A 25,033-nucleotide genomic window follows, 5' to 3' on the forward strand; every position below is an offset into this window, starting at 1 on the left:
CGAGGTCACGGATGTTCAGCCGTTGCCTGATAATACGATGCTCGGCGCTATAACGAACATGATCCTCAAGGTGCACACGTCGTCGTGCGCACCTGTGTGTACGCGCGCGCGTGAAAAAAAGAAGGCCGCGTTCTGACGTGGAAGCGCGGGTCGTGTAAAAAAATTTGCATCCACCGGGACCCGCGTTGTTCGTCGTAGGATTGGTCGCATCGTTAACCGACTTGCACCGCTGCGAGTTAGAAACTAATCTCCATATTGATGCAGTTTCTAAGGAGACTTAACCAGTTTCGGTTTAAGCCGCATCGCATCGCGAGTTGTGCCGAGGAATCCCCGAATTTGCCAACTTACAATTACAATGCATTACCAATAAACCGTACGAGTGTGTATACGTACGTATATGTATATATGTATGCGTATCTCCCTTTCTCAAGCAGCCGCTATAATAACCGGAGAATCCACTTACTTATCCTGACCCGCGAATCCCCGCGGGAGCCACTGCGCAGGGCTGCAGATCCTCTCTAAGGTGGTGGCGGTATCGAGCATCCCACTTTCCGGCGAGCCGTCGAATATCTCGATCGCCGACTGGCAGGACTGCGCGCTGCAAAATCGATAATACGAACATACCATCAGTCGATTTCACGACTGTTCCCGCGACCTCGGAAATTCGTCGTTCGTGGACCGCTCGCGAGGAAATTTCACGTGGATATCTCGGCTGCCTCCTCCCGCAAGGAGCTCAAAGGAGCTCAGGATCGCAATATCGATCTGGCGTATCTCCTAAAGAACCCGAGGGACGAACGTAATCGCCATGTTTCAACAATCGTGGGCTTAATTCGATCGGGCTCCGCGAAGAAAAACGGAAGAAGGAAAGAAAACGATCCGCACGGACTCGCCCGTTCCTCGTAATCCTCTGTTTCTCTAATTTCTCGAAAAAAAATTGGAATGTCGTGTATCATGAAATAATCCGCGGACGCGCCGGATCGAGCCATCTCGCGGCGCGTCGCGATCGGGAGGAAGTTGCAGACCCGACACGGATGTCGGGTACGGTAAATGCGGGCAAAGAGAGGAGGAGAAATACAGCGTGGTCGGCCGTAGTGGGTGAGAACGAACGCACGATATTCCTCTGTGCTCGGAGGCGGGCGGATACTTTCTCGGTTCACGTGGCGCTTGGATTTACAATATTCCGTTCAAAATTCATGCTGTACCTTCAATAAAGCCCTCTTCGCTCTACGTTTCGTGCCCCTCTCCCCGTCCCGGTAAGCGCGCGCGTTACCTTCAGTTTATATCAGCTCGTATATCCGCGCTCTTCGAACCTCGCAGCCGACAGCGGCGTGTTCGCATGACGTCGGGGGCGAAAGCGGTGGGTTGTCGGGGGTTACTAGTCGTCCTCATAGTCGCGTCGTTGTCGGTGGTTTCATCCCTCCCTCGCGACGTGTCCCGTCTCCCGGCGCGAACATATCTCCGAAGGCGCGGATACGCGTTCCGCGTGCCGCCCGCATTGTGCATGATAATTGAAAATCCCCGGGATACGGACGCACGACGTGTTCCCCCGTATGATTTAATGCTACTTTCCTCGGCCTCGGGAAGAGGTCTCGCCGGCGCCATTTCGATAAGTTACGCGAGAGTCCCGCTAACAGTGAAATAAGAGTTTCACGGGCGAAACATAGCGCGATGACGCGCACACGATCGGAGAACAACGCTTCTCCCGCGTACACTGTCACGGATGTACCTCGGGGGGTTGCGCAATGACCGGATTTCCAAAAATTAACCCTTTGAGCGCTTAAATGATCGCTAAAGCGCTTAAATGATCGCTAAAAACGGTATATTTTGGGTTGTCGTAAATGAATCGATGAAAAAAATAACTTTTTGAAGAATTGCGAGCAGTTGACCGAGACAAATTACATTTCATTTGTTACCGTTATTAAAATATACAGGATGAGCTCTACCGACAAACTCACAGAATAGACTCTAAAATAATAAGTAAAAAAAATCTTAATAAATATATGCCCACAAACACTCATTTTCTGAGATATAGCTGCCGCAATCTTAGTTTTAAAAATATATATTTTATTCACTTAATCGGGTTTTATTAATGGCTTATTTCGAGAGCGTAAGTCGAAGAAATTCGTAGATCGTAGATATACGCGTTCACAGTACTCAAGAGATCAACCGTTACGTCCTGATGATATTTTGTGTCATCAATTCACATTATGGGGAACATAAAAGGAGTCTCCACGAACAATGTGCTTTCGATAAACATTATTCATTCATTTGCCCCTTGGGCAACAGCTTTGTTGGCTAATCCTTCCATTTCAGAAGCACTGACGCGAGTAAATAAATCAAATTAACATTATCGTTATTCGGAATCATCCGTCTTTCCTTTTCCTCTCTCGCGCTCCTAATATCGATGTTGTTCCGAATGACGGGAGCGCTTACGGTCGACGCGAACGGTAGAACTTATGGCACCCGCATGGCTGACGCATTAATCAACGATACAAACCGCCGACCATTTTTACAACGCGTCACGAGTAAGTTACGATCGCAACCCGTCGTGGATTCGCCGGCATCGGGAGATGCGATCGAAAACGGTAAACAAATGCAATTCTGCATACAAACGCGCGCGCTCATCGTTTACGTGACTGCGCTTTCCGCTCGGTCTCGAGCCGATGTTGGGCAATCGGGGGCACGGTCGAGAGGCACCATGTCAATGTGTCGAGGAACGCGAGAAAGAACAAGGGGTTTGACTTTCTTGCCACCGGTCGATCGCGGTCGCACATGCGTTTCGACGAGCGACTCTCGGAGGTCCGAGACGTTACCTGAGGTTGTAACTGGCTAGGGAAACGTGTCCGGTGTCGTAAGCGCGACCACGCAGCACGATCCTGCACGTCGTGGACTTGGGCTTGCCCCGGGTGTCGTGGTGGCCCGCTCGGACCTTCTCGCCGCTCACCTCGAGGTCGCAGCTGTTGGTCACGGCGCCTTGGTCCTTGCGGTGCTCGTGGAGGTCGCGATTGTTGTACCGCACGTTGTAGCTGCCGGCGGACTTCATCATTTCGACTGGGGAGTTCGAAGGGCGAACAGCGCGTGTGAATTTTAATGTATAATAGATGTCTTTAGCATATCTCTAGCGTCGTTCTCGCGTAGCGTTCGATATGAAGATGCAACGTCGACGAGAGAGGTGAATAGATAAGAAGAGAATGGAGGTACGGGAATAGAAATTCCGTACGTCGAATCTCGTGGGAATTGAACGACGCGCGGTAGACCGCTTTTAGGTTCTAATTAACAGGCATGGGAGCGACTTACTTTTCTCATATCTCCTCATTTATTTAGAAATACCTCACTTTCTCGCTTTTAAACTTTTAAGCTTTTAAGGAAAAAGCTTACTTTTCTCACTTTTTACTTATTCGATTTGAGCTCTTTAAAAAAAAAAATAAACTTGATCACAAGAAATCTTTCTCTTATATTTTCTTATTTTTTCAAAAATGAAAATCATTTCTCTCGTTATTTTTAACAGCTAAACCGCTCTCACGCCTGAATTATTTGGCGAATTAGTCTTTATTACTGTTTTTGATTAATTTAAAACACGTGAAAACCGTAGGTCTTAGGTTAGTCGATATAGCCGTTGGCTTTGGATATTATGCGGAAGCGAGCTCGGAGACTTTCTCATTACTTACGACTTTTATTCGTGCTGTCGACGGTAACCGTCGTCGGTGCTTCCGTTGTCATTTCTATAAAACTCAGCGTCGCGACAAAGCCATTATAATCAAAAGGCGGTACCTCCGGACCGGTCCTGTAAAATAGCATAAACTTTCCGACAAGTGCGCGAAACGACGAAGTATCAACTTGAGTCAACAAACGAGAGAATTCGAGAGTAATTGATTCTTAGCGCTTCCCGATAAATCACATTGAATAAATTTCCAACCTGAACTCGACGAGGAGCTCTTGGCCGACGTATATCAGCGACGTCTTCTCCTTGCCGCAGAGCATCTTCAGCAACGGGCTCGACGTCGTCGGGCCCGAATACACGGCTATGTAATCGCTGGTGCAGTGGCTGCAACGAGGATAGAAATATTTTCACATAAGGTGGCAGTATGCATTTTGTGCGCGGTTCAAGAGACTTTGGTGTAGTCTCTTCGTCTTTCGCGCCGGATTAAACGCCGGCGAAAGCGCGAGGTGGATGGAGAAAATGGAGAGAAGGCGCACGGAGGGACGGTCTATCGAGAATCGTGTACCGATTTATCAGGGAGTTCATGAGGATGAACTGGATTCGGGGCCCGTGGAAGTTTCGCCATTAAGAAAATATCCAATATTACCGGTAAGGCAGAAGCGGCTGTGCCGAATTACCACGACGGGGATGGCGTGATTTATTTTACGAGGGAACTTCATCGCCGTTCGCTCGCAGGAACGATCCCTCACAGCTGGGATCACGAAAATGCGATTTTAATAATGTGGCCAATTAGGGGTCATCGCGGCTTTCCGGAGGAGCTCGGGCGTACCGGTGATTACCGTGTAGACGAACGGCGATTAAAAGTGGTCCCCTTCCGTCCCCCGTCTCCTCCTTTGCAATTATCGCCGGTGGTGTATTACGTCGCGCTCCATTATTGATAGGCTCCGAGGTAAAGATGATCGCTGTCGTTCCCTAAACTTTATTAATTACGCGGCGATACGCACGTAATATTGGCGCGTGGGAAATTTTTCGGGTGGAAGAAACGCAGCTCGGAAGATGTGTATTAACAGTTTCTCATCTCTTAGTTATATATATGTATTAAATTGGTGTAAAACATTTTTTAATCAAATTTTCGGGTTAAATTTGGGCATTAGAAGGAAAATGGAAAGTCCTTCATAGGGGTCTAAAAAAATGCCGAATCGATGTTGCTCGTTTCATTTGTAAAAATTATTATTTTTTCGAAATTGGATAATGTTATTTTCTATTTTATTCGAGAAACACGATAAATCTTTTGCAGCAGCTTAACATAAATAGTAATTCTCCATTCTGCCATCACTCTGTTACTTAAGCCGCAGTTTGATATTACTTGGAGGAACCGTAAAATGAGGTGAAGATAACTTTCCGAAAGTTGCAGGTGTCGGATTATAATATTCGAGCGCGAATGCTGATAAATTTTACGTTGGATATCAGCCGAAATGTATTATATTTCTCGGGCTGCCATCAATATTATAACGGTCGAACTGATGCCGCGCGCGCACGCGTGCATGCGTGCGTGCGTCAATGCGAAATATTTGTGCGTAGTATTCGCCAAGATCCTGAAGAAGCCGTTCCAAACACGTAACAGGTGCTTTACAAACTTTTCTCATAATTCTAATTAATTACCTCGGAGTACGAGCGTGAAGAAATTAATGGGGAAACTTTGCTCACGGTTCGATTTTGCCGGCTAAATTTTACAGTTAAAATGAAATTCCATACCCCAAGTTTCGCTATCTCGTCACGGATACGCGACGCCTGACTATGTTAACCAACGATACGCACGATAAATAGCATTAATCGCGCGCAACGTGAATCGCGACGTGAACTAATTGCAATATCCCACGTATCTCGTGCGATCGGGCAGCCAACTTCGAACTGATTAATTTTTCCGCGTTATATCCATCGATCTATCGCCTCATCAGCTTTCTCTCACCAGGCTTATCTCGTCGATTTCTTTCATATACCGTTTCATGTCTTCAGTAACTTATCTCAAAGCACATATGCCATTTCCCGTAGCGGCATTAAAATCGAGTTTCTCTCGCGCTCTTTTTCCCCTTCTCGTTTCTTTTTTCTAAACGCGACCTCGCGTGAGTTCATCGTCGATAAATTAAACCACCCCACCCTGTGAGCCAGCGTGAACAATGAACAGGCCGTAATTATTTCCATTAGGAGAACCGGGGGAAAAAGGGGCTGTCAGTCCGGGGTTGGATCGCCTCCGCGGAAATAGTTCTGTACGTCATTTTCTGCCCGAGCGGCTTGAACACCAGAAAATCGGATTCCTCCAGCTCCATTTCGCGCGAGTCTCGCGTCGCCGTGGAGCAGAAAGGAAGCGGGAGGAGAAGAGAGAGCGGGCCTTCATCCATCCTATAGCGTGGTACCTGTATTATACCGCCGACAACGCTCGTTACAAAATGCGCCGAGATAACGCGCTCCGGCGCAAATCCGCTAGAGTAAATTAAAAATTTCCCACTCGAACCTACCCCTCGCACGTGACCCCCTCGCATTCCGCTCGTATCATCCGGCTCGAACATCTAGCGCGGACTTTATGCAAACCAGATTTCCGGCCGAGCCTCGCGTCGCGCAAATATTCTCGTTTGCAAAAATCAGTCCTCCTGACGCGTCTCCCGCGCGTCCCGCTGCGGCCGTTAAATAACTTCCGAGATCGTCGATACGAGCGCGACGATTTGGATGGACACGCGGTATTTCAGCGTGCCGGGAGAGAGAAAGGGGAATAGAGAGAGAGAGAGAGAGAGAAAACGCGAGAAATGAAAAAAAGGTAGTACGGCGCGCCAGAAAAATACATTGTCCCGAAACTTCATCATTCTGAAATATCGTTCCTCCGCAATATCCGAGGCAGTGTAAAGTCCCGACGAATCGCAATATTGAAATCGGATGAATGGTCGAATGAGAATGTATGTATAATCTCGAATTTTCATTTTTTTTTCCTCTCCCTCTCACGCGAATATATGATTTTCCCTCGTGTTCGCCCATATGTTTTCGGGATATTTCCCCATTCTTCGTTTTGACACCGCGAGCTTTCGGGATTCCACGTGTCCTCCGATGTACCGGAAAAATATGATATTTTCGCGTTATCCCGTACTCCCGGTTTCCGGATTATGATTTTTCAGGACATTGCGCGTCCATTACGAATCGCATGCCGTACGGGAGAGAAGGAGGGAGGGAGGAATATCGCTTGATCGGGAAACCGTAAACACGGGCGGGTACATTCTTCGATGGCGCGAGGAGTGGCATAAAGTTCCGTGGAACATTTTATCCTCATTAACGGCGCCTTTGGAAACATAATAGCGGTTCGCTGAAAACCGCTTTCGCTGCTCGCCTTGGCCTCCTCGACGTGCTGATTATAAAGTGATTAAGGGTAAAATCCGGGTCTAACGGGTAGCGAGATGTTCGTGCGGCTGTTAGCAAAAGACCGGTGATTAGGATGATTTTATTAATTAAACGTGGCTCCCGCAGTCACGCGAGTGCGAGACGCGTTATCGCCGATAATGCCGTCCTCCGTGCGCGGCAATTAAAACTCTATCGCTAGTATAAAGGCGAACGTAATGCGAAATCTTATATTATACATTCAGTCCTGTGCCGCTAATGAGCGAAATATAATGTGCCATCAATTACGGTAGTTATAACGCTGCGAAAATGCGAATTACGCGAGCAAAATCCGATCGGATATCGGCATGATTCTTTATTATCCATGCGCATTAAATATATAAATGCGCATACTAATTGTCCCGTAGCGTATCAGATGTCGCGTTCGCTTGCTCGCTTTACTCGCAGCAAGCATCGAGGAATATGTATGTTAGTTTTCTTTGTCGTACGTTTTTCGCACAAAGGAGTGACATTATTATGCGAGACGTACAAGTATATCCGAGGCACGATGGGGAAGTCCATTGTCGAACGACTGGGAAACGCTTTTGAGAGAACACCACCGCGGTTCATTATACAACTCGGGTTCGCCTTTCGACGACCACGAGAACGTCGTCCACGACGACGACGAAAGGAACGAAAAAGCCCGGTAATCGCAAAGACCCGTTTCTTGCGGCTCCGACTCTCTTAGTTTTATTCATTTCACGACCTTGCTCTCCGCAGTCCATCACCTCGGCTTCTTTCTCCTCGCGGAATCTAAGGTGCGCAGACGGATTCACGGACAGTGTCGGGTATATGTTAATCCGGTTGAGATTACATCGTCGTAGAGGCGTCGGACCGTAATTCCGTTTCCGCGATGGGAAAGTGTGAGAGCGCTCTGAAAGCGGCCTTTATATGCCGGGGGTTGCCGTCGTGACGATTCTTCAGCAACTTACTTCGCTACATTGAATTGAGACGAGGGAGAAGCGCACCCGATCTCGTTCGTCCGGGCCGTGATATTTCTGCGATTCGCGCCACCTTCCACCGGGATAATTAAAGCGTCGTAATGAACATTAATAAATTACCGTGACGTTACAAAGAGCAGGTGTGCGAGAAGTTAAATGTCAAAGTGGCCGCTGTTGCGTCGTTAATCATCGCACGCCGAGGGAAGAGGGAAATGCAGTGCGAAGATTAACACGCCCGTTTAATTAAGATTCGCAGCGGACGATTTATTGCGACAAATGTATTTAGGAGAGCATCTTGTTGCGTGGTACTTCCATGGTTTTATGGATATACATTGGCCGACCTGGGGGGGGGGAATAATTCGCGCGTGTTATTAATATTCGGATTAATTAAATTGTTACATCTTCCCATATATTTTTACTTAATCATTGAGTATTATTAAATATTTTTATTGAATTATTCTTTAAAAAAAAAAATTAGCACACTAATGAGACATTTTTCAGCAATGACGCAACGACACGAGTGCCGCGCATTGTTTATAATTACAGAGAAGAAAGTGTTATTGTGTAATTTATTATTTGTGACAATCATTGTAATTTTTGGATGAAAATACAAAAGACACCTGTTATTTGGCGCAAAGAGAGTAATCGAGTTTGAGAAACCAAATAATCCTGCTCATTGAATCAAACATTCGTTTGCTCGTCCCATTAAGAGTAAGAGTAAGAGATAAATTTGCTTCAATTGTGGAAATTTTATTAAATCCTAAGAAATCTTTTTCTCTGTGTGCTCTTATTGTAAAGAGAGAGAGAGAGAGAGAGAGAGCGTGCACGCACGGACTAATATGCAATGATATATTAAAGATTACGTCGTCGAAAGGATTACACAGAGAGTCGTAACAAACGCAATTACGGTAATAATCCCGTGGAAGGCAATAACACCGTACACGCAGATGCATTAGATGTGGCGGCACGCCGGCGACTGCCACGTTTATATTACGCAATCAGAGCAGCGCCAGCAGATATCGTATGTAACTGCGTGTAACTAATGCAGTACTATATGCGCTATGCGATATTAATGCACCGCCAGATCCAATTTACTGCTATTAATGCGGCATAGATATGTCGCCATTTTGCGACCATCTTGGGCACGATGAAATCTGAAATCAAGTATTAGACATACTTCACTCGGCGCGGCACGGATAATTACGGTAAAATGTGGTCGCGAATCCATTAACCACGTTGATTGGAGACGATTGTGCATCGCGCGCGCTATTCCTATATGTGACGCGCGCATACTCCACATACGCGTCTACCATAACCGTATTTTCCTGAAAATGGCAGATAGTTACGCGCGTTCTATTATATTTCATTATCTGCCATTTACAGGAAAATACGGCTTGATAGTTAAATACATTCTAACTGTGCTTAATTGGTCTGCCATTTTCAGGAAAATATTGCTCGACAACTCGCGTCGCGCGATCGTATAAATCGACAACTAATTAACGCGTCGACGAGGCAAAACGATATGTTATCAAAAAATTGCCGATGGTTTCTGCCATATTTTTCTCTCTTTCTGTTCCCATTCCATTTCGTTTACGGCACTCTCTGTGTAAAAATAATCGCAAACACGTTGTTACAGTTAATAGAAGGTCGTGCGAGCGTAACGTTAAGATCAGATGTGTCAGAAGGGAGGCGAGGAACGTGACTTGCAAGATGCGCGTCCGCAAAATCGACGGATACTTGAAATTACGCACCGTGAATATCTCCGCGAGCGCTTTCGGGACGCGATCGATAGGGAGAAAAAGGAGGGATGTTCGTTCCAGCGGACGGACCGATAATTCCACGGCTCAAAACTCCTATGACACGGTTCGCTGCTTTATCAGCCCTTCGCCTTCTCTCGTTCTTCGCAATCCCCACGGAATGTAACTTGGAGGAATTGGTTGTTCCATAACAATGCCCTTTTTGTAATCAGCGATAAGAGCGGAAGGGCGGGGAGCCACTGCGTTCTTCGGAAAATAGGTGTCCGCCAATTATCCGGATTAGCATTATTTCCCTTTTAACCGTTATCATAAAAATCGCGTCGAGTTCTTTTCCATTATCGGGTCAATGTTGCGAAAAACTAGGGGCAATGGCCCTGCTCGTTTCACTTGTTTCAACGTGTTCACCACTCGTGCACAGAATTTATCCTCCAAGTGGGTTCGACCAAATCGCGTACTTCTAAAGATACGTGATCAGGTGGGAGATGTCGAGTGTACGTACGAGAGAATGAACAAATATATACCGATAAAAAGATATACCCGCGGTATATATCAGAATAGCACGTGCAGTTCGCCGTTTTTAGGAGGCACAGTTGTGAGGAAAAAAGATTTATGCATTAATCGTTGCCGGGGAAAATCGGAAATGCGACACACAGCGCGCTTGAATGTCGTCGACATACGAGGTAGATTCAATTTTCAGCGTTTCATTGAATAAACTGTCGACACTACGCACGTGTGTGTGTATGTGCGCGCACGCGTGTCCGCTCGCGCAACGTCTGCATTACTTTTGTCGAACGGAGATGCAACCGTCCATTGTTCTAAAGGTCCCTAAGCCCCGGGGCGTGGTTATGACTAGCTTGGCATTTAATCCTGTCGTCGTTGTCGCCGGCTCCGTCACGGTGGTGAAATAGAGCCGGCGCCTCGTTGTAAATTCACCCCTGATTGCGAGCGGTCTTCGTCCGCGCTACCGTTCATCCCCGGTGCAAATGCATTGTTATATGAGACCGCTTTCGCGAAATCATGGAACGATAGCTTGGCACCGGCTGGTAGCAGCGCACTGGCGCCAGAAATACGCTCTCTTCGCGCGTAAACGTGCCTCCCGCCCTCGCTCTGGGAAAATCTGAGGAATTCGGCAAATGCAAGCGGCGCTCCGTGTGTCAAAGCGACGAATCCTTTACCTCGATGCAGGCATATATCCGCCGGCTTAATTTTATACTCTAAGAGACGCTTTCAATTAAACTCGCTTCTAAAAAGCAAAAGGAGAAAAAAACGCAAGATGCCATCTCTCATTCTTTTTTTCCCCGATTTTGCTAAATATTTTCCCGATTTATACTACTTGCTCTTAAATCTTAACTAATTGCTGTGCATCACCGATTGCTTCAACGTGATTTATGTAAAGTAATATTCGCGGGAGTATTAAGTGGCGTCAGAGCCGGGTATTAACATCTTAGTTACTTGTAGAACGATGAGTAAAAATAGCCCGATGCGCTCTAGAGCGTCTTATCAGGAGTGAGGAATTACTAAATAAGTTGAGGTAAATTAAATCGTCCACCTCCGAGGATCTCCCGTGTTTTTTCCCTCCTTTCCACGGTAGTCGCTCATTAAATATTAGGAAGAAAAATATTTATGAAAACGTCTCAGAGCTATGTAGCACTCCTTTGCATCACTGGCGCTACTGCAGTTAGTTTAAAATCTTATTCCTGTCCCGGAAAGCTTAAAGGCTCTCTCAATCCAATTAATTAAGCTTCTCGTCATTCCAATTAGAACATTCTTGGCTTCCTACGAATTGCCATCGTAGTCTATTCCTTTTTTTCTTTCTCTACCTTTCTCTCTCTCTCTCTCTCTCTCTCTCTCATCGCCGCTGCGAAACCAAATGATTAAAAGATCTCCGTTCGTCCGCGTGAAGCGACCGCTGCGTTGAATTAAATAATTTTAGCTCGAAGACCCTCTCGTCCGTAGTATAAATTGTGAATGCGCGATAGAATTTTAAAGGCGTAACGATTCTCATCGCTCCAACCCGCAAAACTGCAGACGCAAGAGCCGCGTGAAAGTACTCGGTGAAAAATTCATCTCGATATTATGAAGTGGTTAAACGTTCATTGTGTATTCTATTTAAGTGCACTCGCGCCGGAAACAGTTGTAGTTGAAAATCCAGTTGATTACGTTAGTATGGCGTTGTAACGTTCAATTTTCCGTCTTGCGGCGTGCAATTTTCGGCGGTTATCTCCCGAGGTAAAAATGCAATATCTACACTCGCGAGTGAGACGAAAATGCCCCTCTTACGGTTCTTCCGCCGTGTCTTCGCACTTCATGTATTTTATAAACTAGTATATCCTTGTCGTTGCGCTATCCAGGGATATCGAGGTGCTTCGCGAGAACATTGCGCGGCACAATGTTATCAAATTCAAAGACGCCCCGCATTATCCCGATAATAACAACGATAATGATACTAGCGATACAAAGGGCAGTAACAATAAGAAACGGTGAGCGGCAAGTCGCAGGGAGTTCAAGTCGCTTAAAAAGCGATCGTGATCTAGCGCAAAACAGAGAATCGGTTATTACTTCGACTCATTTCTGATTATTTTGCGTGAACGTACATTAACGTAGTTAGTGTTATCAATCGCAAAATATTATCGAAGAAACAAGTACATGAGAAAAGAAAAAAATATTTATGAATTCGATGTTTAGAAGTATTTTGTTATTACAACAATTCCGGTAATACAATTAGAGTTATTACGAGCGACGTGTTATATCTGTCCGTGGAGTCAAACGCACAATTTGGTAAATGCCCACGGTACATAGTTATTTCTAGAAACAATTCAGTGTTTCTGTAGGATTCGCTGAGGGCAGCCATTGCCACTGTGGCTGGATCTGTCTCGAAATGTTGCTCCCTAGGTTCCGAGGGTAACAGGCGAGGGATGAAACGGCCATAGTTGATGTCGGGTCGAGGAGCTGCCGCAGGGATAGAGGTATGCTTTATCTCGGAGCTTTACACTCTATTACGTTTATTAAAAGCATCCGTGGAAGGCGTCTTCATGCTCGAAGACGTTGACGTAGGAGTAAAAATGAAAGCGCTTCTTTTACAATTTTTTTTTTTCTTCAAAAGAACTGTCTTTGGTTCAGCGAGAAGATAATATTGTGCCAGAACGCGGGTCCTTCTCCATCCCTTTGATATCTCGGCGAAAATTAGATGTCCAATTAGACGCGTTCGTTCTTTAATACTTTTTTTGTCCAATTTCTTGTCTGACGCATTTTCTACTACGGTTTTCGATTTCGACGAAATTATTATCATAGAAAACAGTTAGACAGAATTATATATATATTTCACTTTTGCGAGAAGTCAAAATAAATTTTTCCAGCTCACAATACTACGGGATATCCTGAGATGGAACAAAGTTGTTATATATAGTTTTGTTAAGACGATCGTATTGACTTCATAGCATTTTACTTTCGCGTCCGTGAGATACGAGTGACGATTACCGTAGCACAATACTGTTCCGTTCCAGATACTCAATGAGTCACTCCTTAATGGGGCTCGAGCTGCGAGGCCCTTTGTTACCTTCCTTCATTTTGTATTTCGCTCTCATTTCACGACAGGGAAACGTTGTTACCCATTGAGAATACTTGCCGCCTCGTGCAGAACGCTTACAAATTTTGCGGATCGCGCGCGCGGGTAAGTCCTCTCGCCAAAGCGCTGCCGCGAAATACCATTCGCCGGCACTTCCGAAACATTGTGCCCGTAACTATCTCGAGTCTCGCGGAATTCGCACGTCGGGCCTCAACTAAAATTTCTCGCGAACTTTCATGTCGCTTAAATTCTTCCACGGACGGCCAGCCTTGAGCGTGCGGGCGAGACTAAGGGAAGGAAAACTTATTTCGTTATCGCCCCGGCGCGCCGTTTAATCGCGGCGTTTCGCGCCTAACGTATTCAACGTATTCGCGGCGAATTCGATCGCGAATGTTTAAGCGAACGTGTAGCACCCACCTTCTCTCTCGCTCGGTCGTGCTTCGGTAATTAAATTCAGCAATTCGCCGATCGCCAGAAACTCTCGGGGCCGCGCCTATTGTGAGGAGAGTTCCTTACGTCGTCATCCGCGGAAGTTTCGCGCGGCGCATTATGCGCTTGTCACAACATTTCATTAAAAAGTTTTCACCGCGGCGTGGATAAGACGACCCGCGAACCGGGTATAAGATATAAGCCACGACGCTCGCGATGAAAGGATTTTTTGCGCACTATTTCACGCCTATCATACTTCCTGTGGGATATTCTCTAGCTGGTTCTTCTTCCCGTCACATGTATCTTTCGGTCGGTCGACCAGTGCTCGACTATCACTGTCTGCGTCGAGGTTTTTGCGAGGTAATCGGTTGTGTTTTAAATCATAGATTTCTTTACGAGCCAGCGGGATTTACGGGGTCTGTTTGCAAAGTTTGCAAACCACGCACTCAGAGTGCATTCCATCACGAGGAAATCATTTGTCGCATCATCGCAGTATAGATATTAATTCGATTATACAAAAAGTTTAATTGGAAGCGTAACGTCTCCATCACGCAAGTTCCGTCGCAAGTTCTTGGTAGAAGAGACACGAAGTTCGCGCGTATAAGGAGATCGGAGGTCAGAATCGGATGGTTTTGATTGATGATATCCTCTTGGTTATTTGCGAGTTTGCAATTTGGTGCGGAGAATGTGCTCTCACGAAAGCTGCCAAGAAGAGAACTCGAGCCTCATCTAGATCGTTTACGAGATTATGTTGTCACGACCTGGTTGTGGACCAAAGTTTGCTTCTTCAGGGTTAAGTCGTAACGCGGCAAAAGAGAGGGGTGAGGAAGAGAAGAAGGCAGGTGGAGAGAGATAAAGAGAGAGGGAGAGAGAGAGAGAGAGTCTCTTAAAATTTGCGGAAAAATAATCGCCAGAGATAGCCTGTTCGCCGTAAAGTCGGTCGCGCTCGAATTAAAGTAACTTTCGGTTGACGGTTGGCTTTCCAACGGCCGTATTCCAGGATTTCGCCTCATCTGCATCGATATTGATTCGTTTATTGTGCACGGATTTAAATTTATAAACATGACCCGCGGGGGAGTGACATTGGCAAGTTCCTCTCGTTACTCAAATATGCTCTGCAAACACACAAAAGGAAACATATGAATAAAAGTTAGCGTATAAATAAAAATGAGACGGCGAAAGTGTATTAAAAATGTAACCAGGGAATTCGCACGTGAGTGTGATAAATTTATGACCAAGATTAATTATTTTACGATTACGGTAGTTTTTCCGATGCGTGAGAGAATGTCGTCCGATTTACATAACAATAAATAATATTGCAAATCGCGATAGGTACTGGAGAGGCTGCATGAAAATCCGGATCGTTCGCGTGTACATCGTGTTTCAGAGCCGATTTCGGAAAAAAAACCGGCAATAAAGTGTTACGGAGTCGCGCATCGTAATTCCTTCTTTATTTCCGCTTAACATAAAAATTGTTCTTAAAGGAGACGCAATCTCCCGCTTTTACTGCGCCTGTTTTCCTCGCGGTAGCACCCGCTACTCCGTGCGCACACGGATTGAAAGGTAGCCCTTGATTGCCAATCTTAGAATTTACGGCCCCGTCGTTCGACTCCGTCGCCGTCGTCGTTGTTGTCGTCGCTGCTGCCACTGTCGCTGACGGAATGAACTTCCACGTTGACCCGATCGGCGCACCTTTCACGCAACGCGCGTAACATCTCGATTTCTCGAGAAAGAGGAGAAAGAAAGGAAGGGAAAAAAGGATCACCGTCACAGAAGTCAATTTCGACCGATCGAACATAGCTGTTTCAGAGTGGAAACGCGGAGGACTCTGGGACACAATATCCTGTCGCGCGTCGCCGTGTCCTTGCTTCAAGCGCGTCTCCTCTTCCGGCCTCTCGTATCCTTTTACCCTTTCTCTCTCTCTCTCTCTCTCTCTCTCTCTCTCTCCACTCCGCCGTTTCAAGACTGTTCCTCTCGCATTGGATGAAATTCAGAAAATTCGTGGCATTCCTGGCCGCTCTCCTCGCGAAGCGAAGGGAAGAATGAGCGAAGAAAGGGTCTTGTAGCTCGACCGAGGTCACCGGCTTCCATATAAAAAGGCGAATAAATTCCTGACAGTCCGCGCTCTCTTCGCGGGACGTTCTATTTCTCGCGACGGTCATCTGACTGTGTCCGCTCGCAGAACCGACGATGAGATGAACGCCGAGGGTATTCTCGGGGCGCGAAAGATAAGCCCTCGACGGCGTTTCGTATTTCGCATAACGAGATGACGTATGAAGCGATACTTGAGGTAAAACGTGATGGAGATTCAATAATATAACTTGATGAGGGCATTGTAATGAATTCTGAGGTCCTGATTATCATGCAACATTATATGACTTCTTAGGATTCGAAAGTATAACGGGGACCTGACAACCAGTTAAGGTCAACCCGAGTTGGACCGTGGGATAAATTTCTAATTAGGCGACTCGCGACTTTCTTTCTGAAGACAGATTATTGAAAGAAACGGATTGTAAACTGGTTATTGTTTCCGAGGAGAAATGAAAAGCTATCATCACGAATTATTATTGGTGTTTTTAATAATCGCCAGGTAGAAAACGTCATTACACGCGCGGCATCGGCGGTGAGATCACGCGGCGATTTCTTAGTAAAATCGGAGAGACACGATGGAGATTATCTCGCGAGTCTAATAAATTCCCGACACTTTGCACTTTCCACGTGACATTCCATTTCCCGCGACGGTCACCCCGTCTTCCGTCCGACGACGACGACGAGGAGATAAACGCGAGACCTTTCCCCAGGTGCGGACGATATGTCTTGAGAACAATTCGATATTTCGTTCACCGGACGTCTAGGATCGGTTTGCGATCACCGATTCACTCGGTCTCCGCGGACTGGGAATAATGCAACGTCCGGACGTGACGTGTGGAAATCACTTTTATTCGAAAAAGTGCGCGATACGGCCGCCTGTCACTCCGTGTTTCACGTCCAGATGAAATAAATTTTTCGCTAAATGTCGGGTGAAATAATATTACGTTCATGAAGTAGCGATGACGGACAAGCGTAGGACCGATATTTCAACATTTATCCTAATTGACGTGTTCCTTTTTCACCGTACCGTACGGTGTATCGCGTCTATATATTTTTCGTGCAATCGCGCGCGATGTGTATGTAGCAGCTATCGATGCGCGTCTGCAGTGGCGCAGATAATAGGGAGGATTTAATATTTATTTTTAAAACTGCCAGATGTGTCGATTTACGGCCGTCGAACTTGACCCGCGTTTTCATTTAATTTTGCGCAGAGAGCTTCTCCCGCAAATATTTAACTGCGGCAATAATGGCCGTGAATGCCGCAGGCAGAGATTTTTCACTTGTTTATCTATCTGTTAAAATTATATTTTTCTTTACTGGTGCGTTTCGCCATAAAATCGGAATTGAATTTGGCGTTTATGTATGCTCAGAAAACGATTCGGGTATTGTAGAGGGAAAAAAGAGGTTATCAAAAATTGACTATCTCTCCCATCAAATTGTATAAATCCTATTGAAATACCAGAAAAGTTAACGTAAAAACGAGGTCATCGTGACTGCCAGATATTTTAGATAGAAATGTTCAGCAAGGGAGAGAAATAGAGAGAGAAAGAGAGGCGAATAGAGCGAGAACGGTCGCGTTTCGCGCGTGTAAACGAGCTTACCGGACGTACAAGAGAAGAAATTATCAGAAGTCGACTATATTATCGATCTCGCTGAGACGGGCGACTCGGAAGTTTTACTTGCAAACGAGACATTATCTGCACGAATCTTCGTCACCGAGGAGAACGAAAACGCGGCGACGACTTGAAACTACATCTCCGCAGCGGTCGTGGTAATAATGGAACTTTCGCGACACCCTGGAAGACACTTAAGATAGTCAGAGTATGACCAAGGAGTCTCAGGCCAAGCTGGGACTCGCGGGAAGGGGGTGGCACGGATGTATTTCTTACGATTTTACTCGCAGTAAAGTTTTATTGCGATTGCGGCGATTATTTTATACGACATCGCCGCGACATTGAGTTGATGCTTTTAGCAGCAATGAGATTTCAATGTGGCGCACTCCGATATTGTGCTTGGGCTTCTCCCCTTCTCCCTTCTTTCTCTCTCTCTCTCTCTTTCTTCTCTAGCGAGCTCTCAGTCGTTGATCACGGCCGTAATTAAGCCCCGGCGTTGTTGTGTTCGGCCAATTTCACCGGCGAGTTAATGCGCACCGTAAGGAAGGAGCTTCTTTTCTTTGCGCTGATGACGATTGTTCCTACGCAATTTACACGAGTATCGAGAAGCGGCAAAGGCCGTGTTATTTCTCGCTCGTGCGCCGGAAGGGAGGTGCGCGCGCGAAACTCCTTCCATTGTTCGCGATCGTATTCACCCTAACAGGAACGGCATCTCGCGCCCGACAACAAATCAATGATAGAATCCTCTCTTCGTGTTTCTCCTGTTGCAAGGAAACTACTTGCGGTCGTGTCTGTCGTTATTTCCAATATCTCAGGATAACATAAGCTCGCCTATTCCGCCGTCGGCTTTCTCAATTCCGGGAATTCCGTCCGTGAAAGAAAGCGAGCAAAATGGAGGAAAAGGAAATCACATAGGGAGTCGAGCCGCGATTCGTCGGCTCGTAACTCGCTGGTGGACGAGTGAACGAGTGAGCGAGCGACGTGGCGGGTAAAATCGATCGTGCCTCAATGGACGATTCTGTTCGGCGTTTGCATTTCGAAGGAGGGTATAATGCGACCCTACGGTCAACGAAAGAGGATAGTATATGCCCGATGAACACTTGACCCTGGTCGGTGAAGGTAGAAAATGGCGTGTCGAATCTTCTCAAGAGTTGCCGGGTGAAGCGCGATCGTGGAAGAATTACAGTAATGGGATCTGCTCATCCATCGGAATTTCTCTCATTTATTTCTTTGTGTTAATTCTATTATCGCTCGACTCTCAATTCAACTCTCAATTTCGCGTGATATTTCGGAGAGACGATGGTATTTCATATCGCTCTGATGACGCGTTGAAATTATACGAATGTGAGGGCAGATTCACATGCGTTAATAATCGGGAGCACTTCCCAGTTTTCTGGAATATCGTTATGGAATATCGTTACGGAATGTAATCAGATTACCGTAATCGCGAAAATGGGTATGAAAACGAAGAAATACGGGAGGTGGAATGACGTGCCACGTGGGATACGTTCTCGTATCTGATAAAACCCAGAGCGAGTCGTAATTGGAGGATCGAAGAACGTAATAATTTGCGTCTCGGGGAAATAAGAAATGCGTGGTATACATTTCTCGATATAGATATCCGCCTCGTATAACAACACGCCGTGTAGTTTCAAGGGTCGGCAAATGAGATACGCGAAGACGTATACGAGCGGATGTGAATCGCAAATGACGACCCCATTATAAAGGAACTCATCTCGCATTTACGGTTAGACGGTTGTCCCCTAACACGAGGAAACCTCACTATGTTCCGTACGTATCCGGCGATAATTACCTTCCCGTCGTTGGAGCGGGCAAGAATTCGCCGTACGGCGATTCCGCCCGTACAATATAGAAACACAAGAGAAATACAGTGTAAAGTAAACCGTGAAACTGGATACGATCCACGTTGGCACGGCTGGCAGCCAAGAAATTTTGACCCAATTCGCGTCCCCTGTCACGACACATACTAATGTTACTTGATCCGTGTGACTGAGAGAGAATATCAGCGGTATTACCGCGGAGTGGCGGAGAGAAGACATAATTATGACAGAGGAAAAGACAGCAGTCTTCTGCAGTGCTCATAATGAAAAATCCGAACCGACTCGATCCTCTTGTGACACAACCGGCTATTCGTACGTCTTCCTTTCTCCGGAATTTTTTTCCACAGAATTCTTGTTTTGAGAAAGTCCTAATAACGACGATATGTCCCATATAATTTTAATTAATTTCTGAAAAAATATTATCGGGTCACGCGTCTCGAGAATAATACAAAGGAAAGATTCATTTTAACGTTAGACATTATCGCGATGCGCGTCGTGATTAGGTTATCTTTTTCTCTAATTCACCTATCAGGTTAATTGGCGTAATGAGAACGTTGGCTTCCGCTTTTCCCCGGTGCATCGACCTCGCGCGCGCACGATTCCCGACGAATTATTTACGAGTTATTCCGCGAGATAATTCCCGCGAATTGTTGTCGCGTGTTGTCTTGCGTTCTACGTCGTTTCGCCGGCATCCATTAATCACGAGTGCTTCAGATCGCGCGACGCGTCTACCACCCTCAACAATCGCCCCCTTCGCTCCGGCGCCCTAGGAAATGCCGTCGTAGGACGTGCTTATTAGTTAATTACGAACCACCTTCGAACAATCCAGCCATTAATGCAGCAACTCACCTATAACGTCTGCGGATGCTCCTTCGGTGTTGTCGAGAGATAGAATCGAGGGTGCTTCAGGCTTGCCTGCGTTCCCAATTCGAGCGACAAGGTACTACGTGGAATGTACATTACTCCGCGGGGCGTCCCGACGAAGCCGTATATTGATACGAATGCTGATATTCGGGCCTTGAAGAACCGTTTCGTAAATGAAATAACGACAAGAAACGAGGCGGTTCACGTAAAGAAGTTGGAATAGGCGCAAGTGAACGAAACTCGCGGCAACAACGTCGATAGATACAGTAATAACAACGTAGATATAAGTAGCGAAATATATCGGGTTGATACAAAGTTTGTAGAAATTTTCGCGAGAAGTTTGAAGACTAATATTTTTATAGTTGGGCATGACTTTCAGGAATATATTGACTGTTTCTTTTGATGACAGGAGATTACTGAAGAAAAAGATAAAATTGTGCCCGACTATCTGTATAGAAATTAATCAGGATATGCTCCAAAATAGATTTGCTTTCGTTAGGCCTAGATATGGCCTAGAAAGGCAAATCCTGAATGGAATTTCGTGAATAGGCCCTGAATAGGTACTGACATGAATGCCCCTAACAAGTTTTGTGGCTTATGGGGGCCAGTTAGGGCCTTGTTAGACAGATTTGCAAAATTGGCCTTGAATCGTACGAGCGTTATATTTCTGTGTAGGTCCTAAATAGAAGCGGGGGAAAATTGTGTAGGGCCTTTCTAGCGCCAGTTTTAAATTTCTACTCGGGTACATTGAAATCCCCATTTAGTTGACTCAAGCAAAATTTGCTTAGAATATGCTTAATATACAAATGTTTTGGTTGTGAGAACCAAAATCTGGTCTTCTGAACTAAGGGTTTGGATCTCTGGAATGAAAATGAAAAAGGTTTGATTTCAGAGAACTGAATCTTTGGTTCGGAGAACCAGATTTTGTCTCTCACAACAAAAAGATTTGTTTGAGCATATCTTAACTAAATTTTATTTGAGTCAAATAGATTTTTCAGTGTACGGAAGGTAGTCAGCTTTAATTTTTTCCGCAAAAAAATCCCTACGAATTTATCGGACAACTCCGTACAATTGTCGTCGAAATGAAGTTAAAGTAAACAACAACAAATTGAGGGAGGTGTACAGCGGAGTGGATCAATTAAGCGGCGGTTAGTGTTTTACATTCCCTTACCAAGGCGAGACGCAATTAAGGCTACCGATTTCCGCTTATATCGCATCATTAGCAAACTTCACGCAAGTTCGAAGCTCTGCTCTCCTCGGCGCAAGAGTTCATTTTCGTTATACTTGCATTTTCTTATTGCAGCTCGTTAGCGTTAATACTGCTGAAGGAGGCCATAAAATGCCGCGAAGATTCAGTTTATATATGATAAAGCCTTTGAGAAGCGTTGCCCTTTATGATCGCATTGCACTCCAAGTGAAGAGACGATTATTGCGGGCATAAATGGCCTTTGGTGCCCGTGTCTTTCCTTTTGCCCGAGGCGGCACGCCAAGAGTCTTGACAGTGAAGTAGATTAAAGTTTCATCCCTTTCGTGTTTCAGAAAATACGTTTGCGCGCGAGATCGATTATATCTCTTTGCGCAGCGATAAGCTCCACGGCGACACTATCTTTTGATAATTGCGCGACGAGAAACACGAAATTCAAATATTCATCATCGATTCTTCCAATAATCCGATTTGCCGTTATCGGCTCCGTGGTGTATACTTTAATTCTTATACGCCTTCGATAATCTTCGATCTCCTATGAATAATAGCGCGTAAATCAATCGGGGCATGATATTTCTGGACGTTAATAAGTAGGACGCCGATTTATTCGTGTCGTTGATCTGTCTCGTCATCGATTTCCGAATTGAGGCGATGATCCGGTAAAAAAAAGTAAACGGACAAAGAGAAAAACAAAGTTCAATCTGTGCCGAGTCTGTGGTAATGGTAATTTCGATAATCGCAGAAGCCGTCCGAAACTATTGTTCCTCTTGCTTCGCGCAGAGATCGTCGTGGCATTCATGGCAAGACTAATTAAACTCTGACGCGTTCGAGCGTGGATTCACAACTTCCGGTTGATTACGACGCAAAGCAACAGTTCTCGCGAGTTCAATGGCTGATACACGTGCATTAGGTGGTTCAATGGCGGGGCGCGTTCGTGGTATACTTGCGTAGATATTCCCGATATGACATTTCGTGTAAAAAGATCTCTCTTCTTCCCTCCCGCTCTTCCTCTTTCTCCCTCTTGCTTCCGGGAGAGGAAGCTCACTTTCGCACGAACCCACTGTACGCAGAGTGGATTTTTGTCTCCCTCTGGAATATTTCGCCCGAACTTTTTCGTACGAGAGCCCCATTCTCTTCGGGGACGTGAATCCGAGGAACGAGAGAGTTTCTCGGTTTCGCCGCGCGCGTTTCGCCCCGATAAAATATAAAGATTCGCCCCACCGGACGCGCGCAGCGAGGCTGCGGATTTCTCGAATTTGGATCGAGCGGATCTCCTCAGCCCGACGCATAATATTCCGGGCGGTTCCAGCGCGTTAAATTTCGCTGGCGAATGTTCATATCGTAAATCGAACAAAACCGGGAGAGAGGGAAGTAAGCTCGAAATTACGTCGCCGTCGATGTAACGAGCTCGCGTTTGTAAATCGTGATGCGTTTACCGTTTCGAAAACAAGCGAAGTTAATGCAGTATGGTTTCGCGTGTTGTTATAGCAGCCGAGACACGATTAATACGCGTATAACTAATCCGGGACGTAATGTCTTCGGCGCGCTAATTGGGATTATGTTGGATTATGTAACTTTCCCTTGTCGGATGCTTGCCAGCGTAAAGCTGCATTCGGTGCCCATAATATAAGCCGATTTTCCAGATACCGATACTTGTGTAATGCGAGTAAACTCTCGAAATAATAGCGAACGCCACTCGACTGTTATTAATGCCGAAATCGAATTATCGCGCTGCGAATTAGGATGAGCGGAAACCACCATCCTTGAAACCAACTACGCCGAACTCGTAAGGAGCAACGAAATTATTTGATATTTTAGACTTTAAAGAGGCCATCTTCATGAAGTTAATTGTGTGGCTAGCGGAGGAATTCAAGCATTGTACGTTTTTCGAGTCACTCGGACATATGTAGCCACTTAAGAAATCAGTTGACATTTTGAATTTTAAGAAATTATTTCGCATTCACATTTTATTTACCTCAATAAGTAACGTTCAAGTATCGCGTTATTATATTAAAGTATATGATATCGGCTCGTTAATCGTAATTATTCAGCAATAAATAACAACGGGCGTCGATAACTGTCGTTATTAACTACGTACAAAGAGAAGACGCGATCGATGTCGTTTATATGCTCGTAAAGCTAACTGCATCGGGGTGCAACATTACCCCGATTGCGGCGGCTCTCCAGATCGTGTACCTGGTGTCCAATCAGCAGCTTATAGACGTTATTATAGGCCATCACTAACTAACTGTAACTATATCGTTGTAATGTTATTCTGATTGGCGTCAGTCTTGCCCGGCGATTGTTCCGTTTGCGCAATCAGCGCCTCAGAATGCGTGCGGCATCATTAAGTAAAGGCCTCTTTATACATTAAACAGGATTACGAAGGATTATTCTATAACTTCCTCCCAGCTGCTGACCCAAACGGCATGCAATCTTGCTCCGAATATCGATCGACGATATCGCAGCGGCGGCTTCAAGATTGGCAACCCTCGATTCAATCAACTTCGCGTTCCAACGAAATCAAATCCGTCGAGAGACTCGATAAGGCGGGACAGAAGCAAATGTATTAAATTCGTATCTCCCTCCAAGACGAGCGAGTGCAAATGTATTAGCCGAGTCTCTTTTCCTTTCTTTTTTTTTTGTCTTTTTGCTGAAACTCGCGGATAAACGTAGTCGCGCGGGAAAAGTTGGTGTGTCTTTTCTCGGAGAAATTTTTCTAACAAGATAAGGTCGTATTAAAGGGCGCGGTCATACTTCACTTCTCTCTCTTGGATCGTTTGTCTTTTAAAGAAAGTATTTAAGGAAAGCAGAAGGAGGGAAAAAAGAGAGCAGAGAGAGAGAGAGAGAGAGAGAGAGAGAGGGGGGAAGATAAGTGTGCTTCATCGACTACCAAAAGTTTTAATGGAAAAAGTGAACGATCTTGCCTAATGATGTCGCGTTTCCGTGCAGATTCCGTGTTTTCGGCCCGACTTCTTTCCTCCATCGATTGCGCTAATTGGGCAGCCGGTTGTCGTTATCGCAGTAATACGCATAATCGGATTACTCGGGGGGAGGTAACAGCTTGAATCTGTTTATCCGCGATTTATTGATGCAAAGCGTACCTCCGGCTCGGATTTTTGCGGAAAATTTTCAACGGTTCTTCCACAATCTCCCGGATAATCGTGGAGAGAGTACTACGTGCGGCGCGGGCACGTGTGATCGCGCGAGAAATCGCCCTATCTGGACGATACACGTGTCCGGTTATCGCGGCAAATTCCGTGCTATGTCGGCGAGAGCTTGCATGGCACGGCGCTGTAATCCCAACAAAGTCCGACAATTCTTAATTAAAGCGTCACAACGGTGACACGAGTATTATCGAGATTATTCGCGCAGAAAGATAACGACAGCTCGTTCCGGCGTAGCCGTGCGGAGAGAGGGGGAGCGAAGATGTAGCGCTTAATTGAAGACGAATATAATCTTAATATGGCGCGAGGGCGCCGCGCGATTCCCGGGCTCGCTGGCGCGCGGCACAACGAGAGGATTTATTAAGAGAACCGGCGCGCCCCCGGTATAAGGTCTGGTTTTAACGAGTAAGTCCCATCTCCGCCTAAATGGAGATATATATCTTCCGTTGGGCGCACTTATCCGTTCTTGGCTGACACCAA

General features: G+C 45.9%; 1 protein-coding gene across 1 annotated transcript in view; it reads right to left on the reverse strand.

Moving 5' to 3' along the window:
- The window catches only part of LOC106750748, a 194,733-nt gene that overhangs the window by 23,896 nt on the left and 145,804 nt on the right, over positions 1-25,033 (reverse strand). The window contains exons 7-10 of the mRNA XM_014631285.1: positions 3,917-4,045; positions 3,669-3,784; positions 2,814-3,051; positions 464-598 (exon numbers count right to left, since the gene is read on the reverse strand). Of these exons, the coding sequence (XP_014486771.1) occupies positions 464-598; positions 2,814-3,051; positions 3,669-3,784; positions 3,917-4,045 (618 nt within the window). The remainder of the gene's footprint in view (positions 1-463; positions 599-2,813; positions 3,052-3,668; positions 3,785-3,916; positions 4,046-25,033) is intronic.

The sequence above is a fragment of the Dinoponera quadriceps genome, unplaced genomic scaffold (assembly GCF_001313825.1).
Source record: "Dinoponera quadriceps isolate SergipeBrazil2010 unplaced genomic scaffold, ASM131382v1 scaffold5021, whole genome shotgun sequence".
Taxonomy (NCBI): domain Eukaryota; kingdom Metazoa; phylum Arthropoda; class Insecta; order Hymenoptera; family Formicidae; genus Dinoponera; species Dinoponera quadriceps.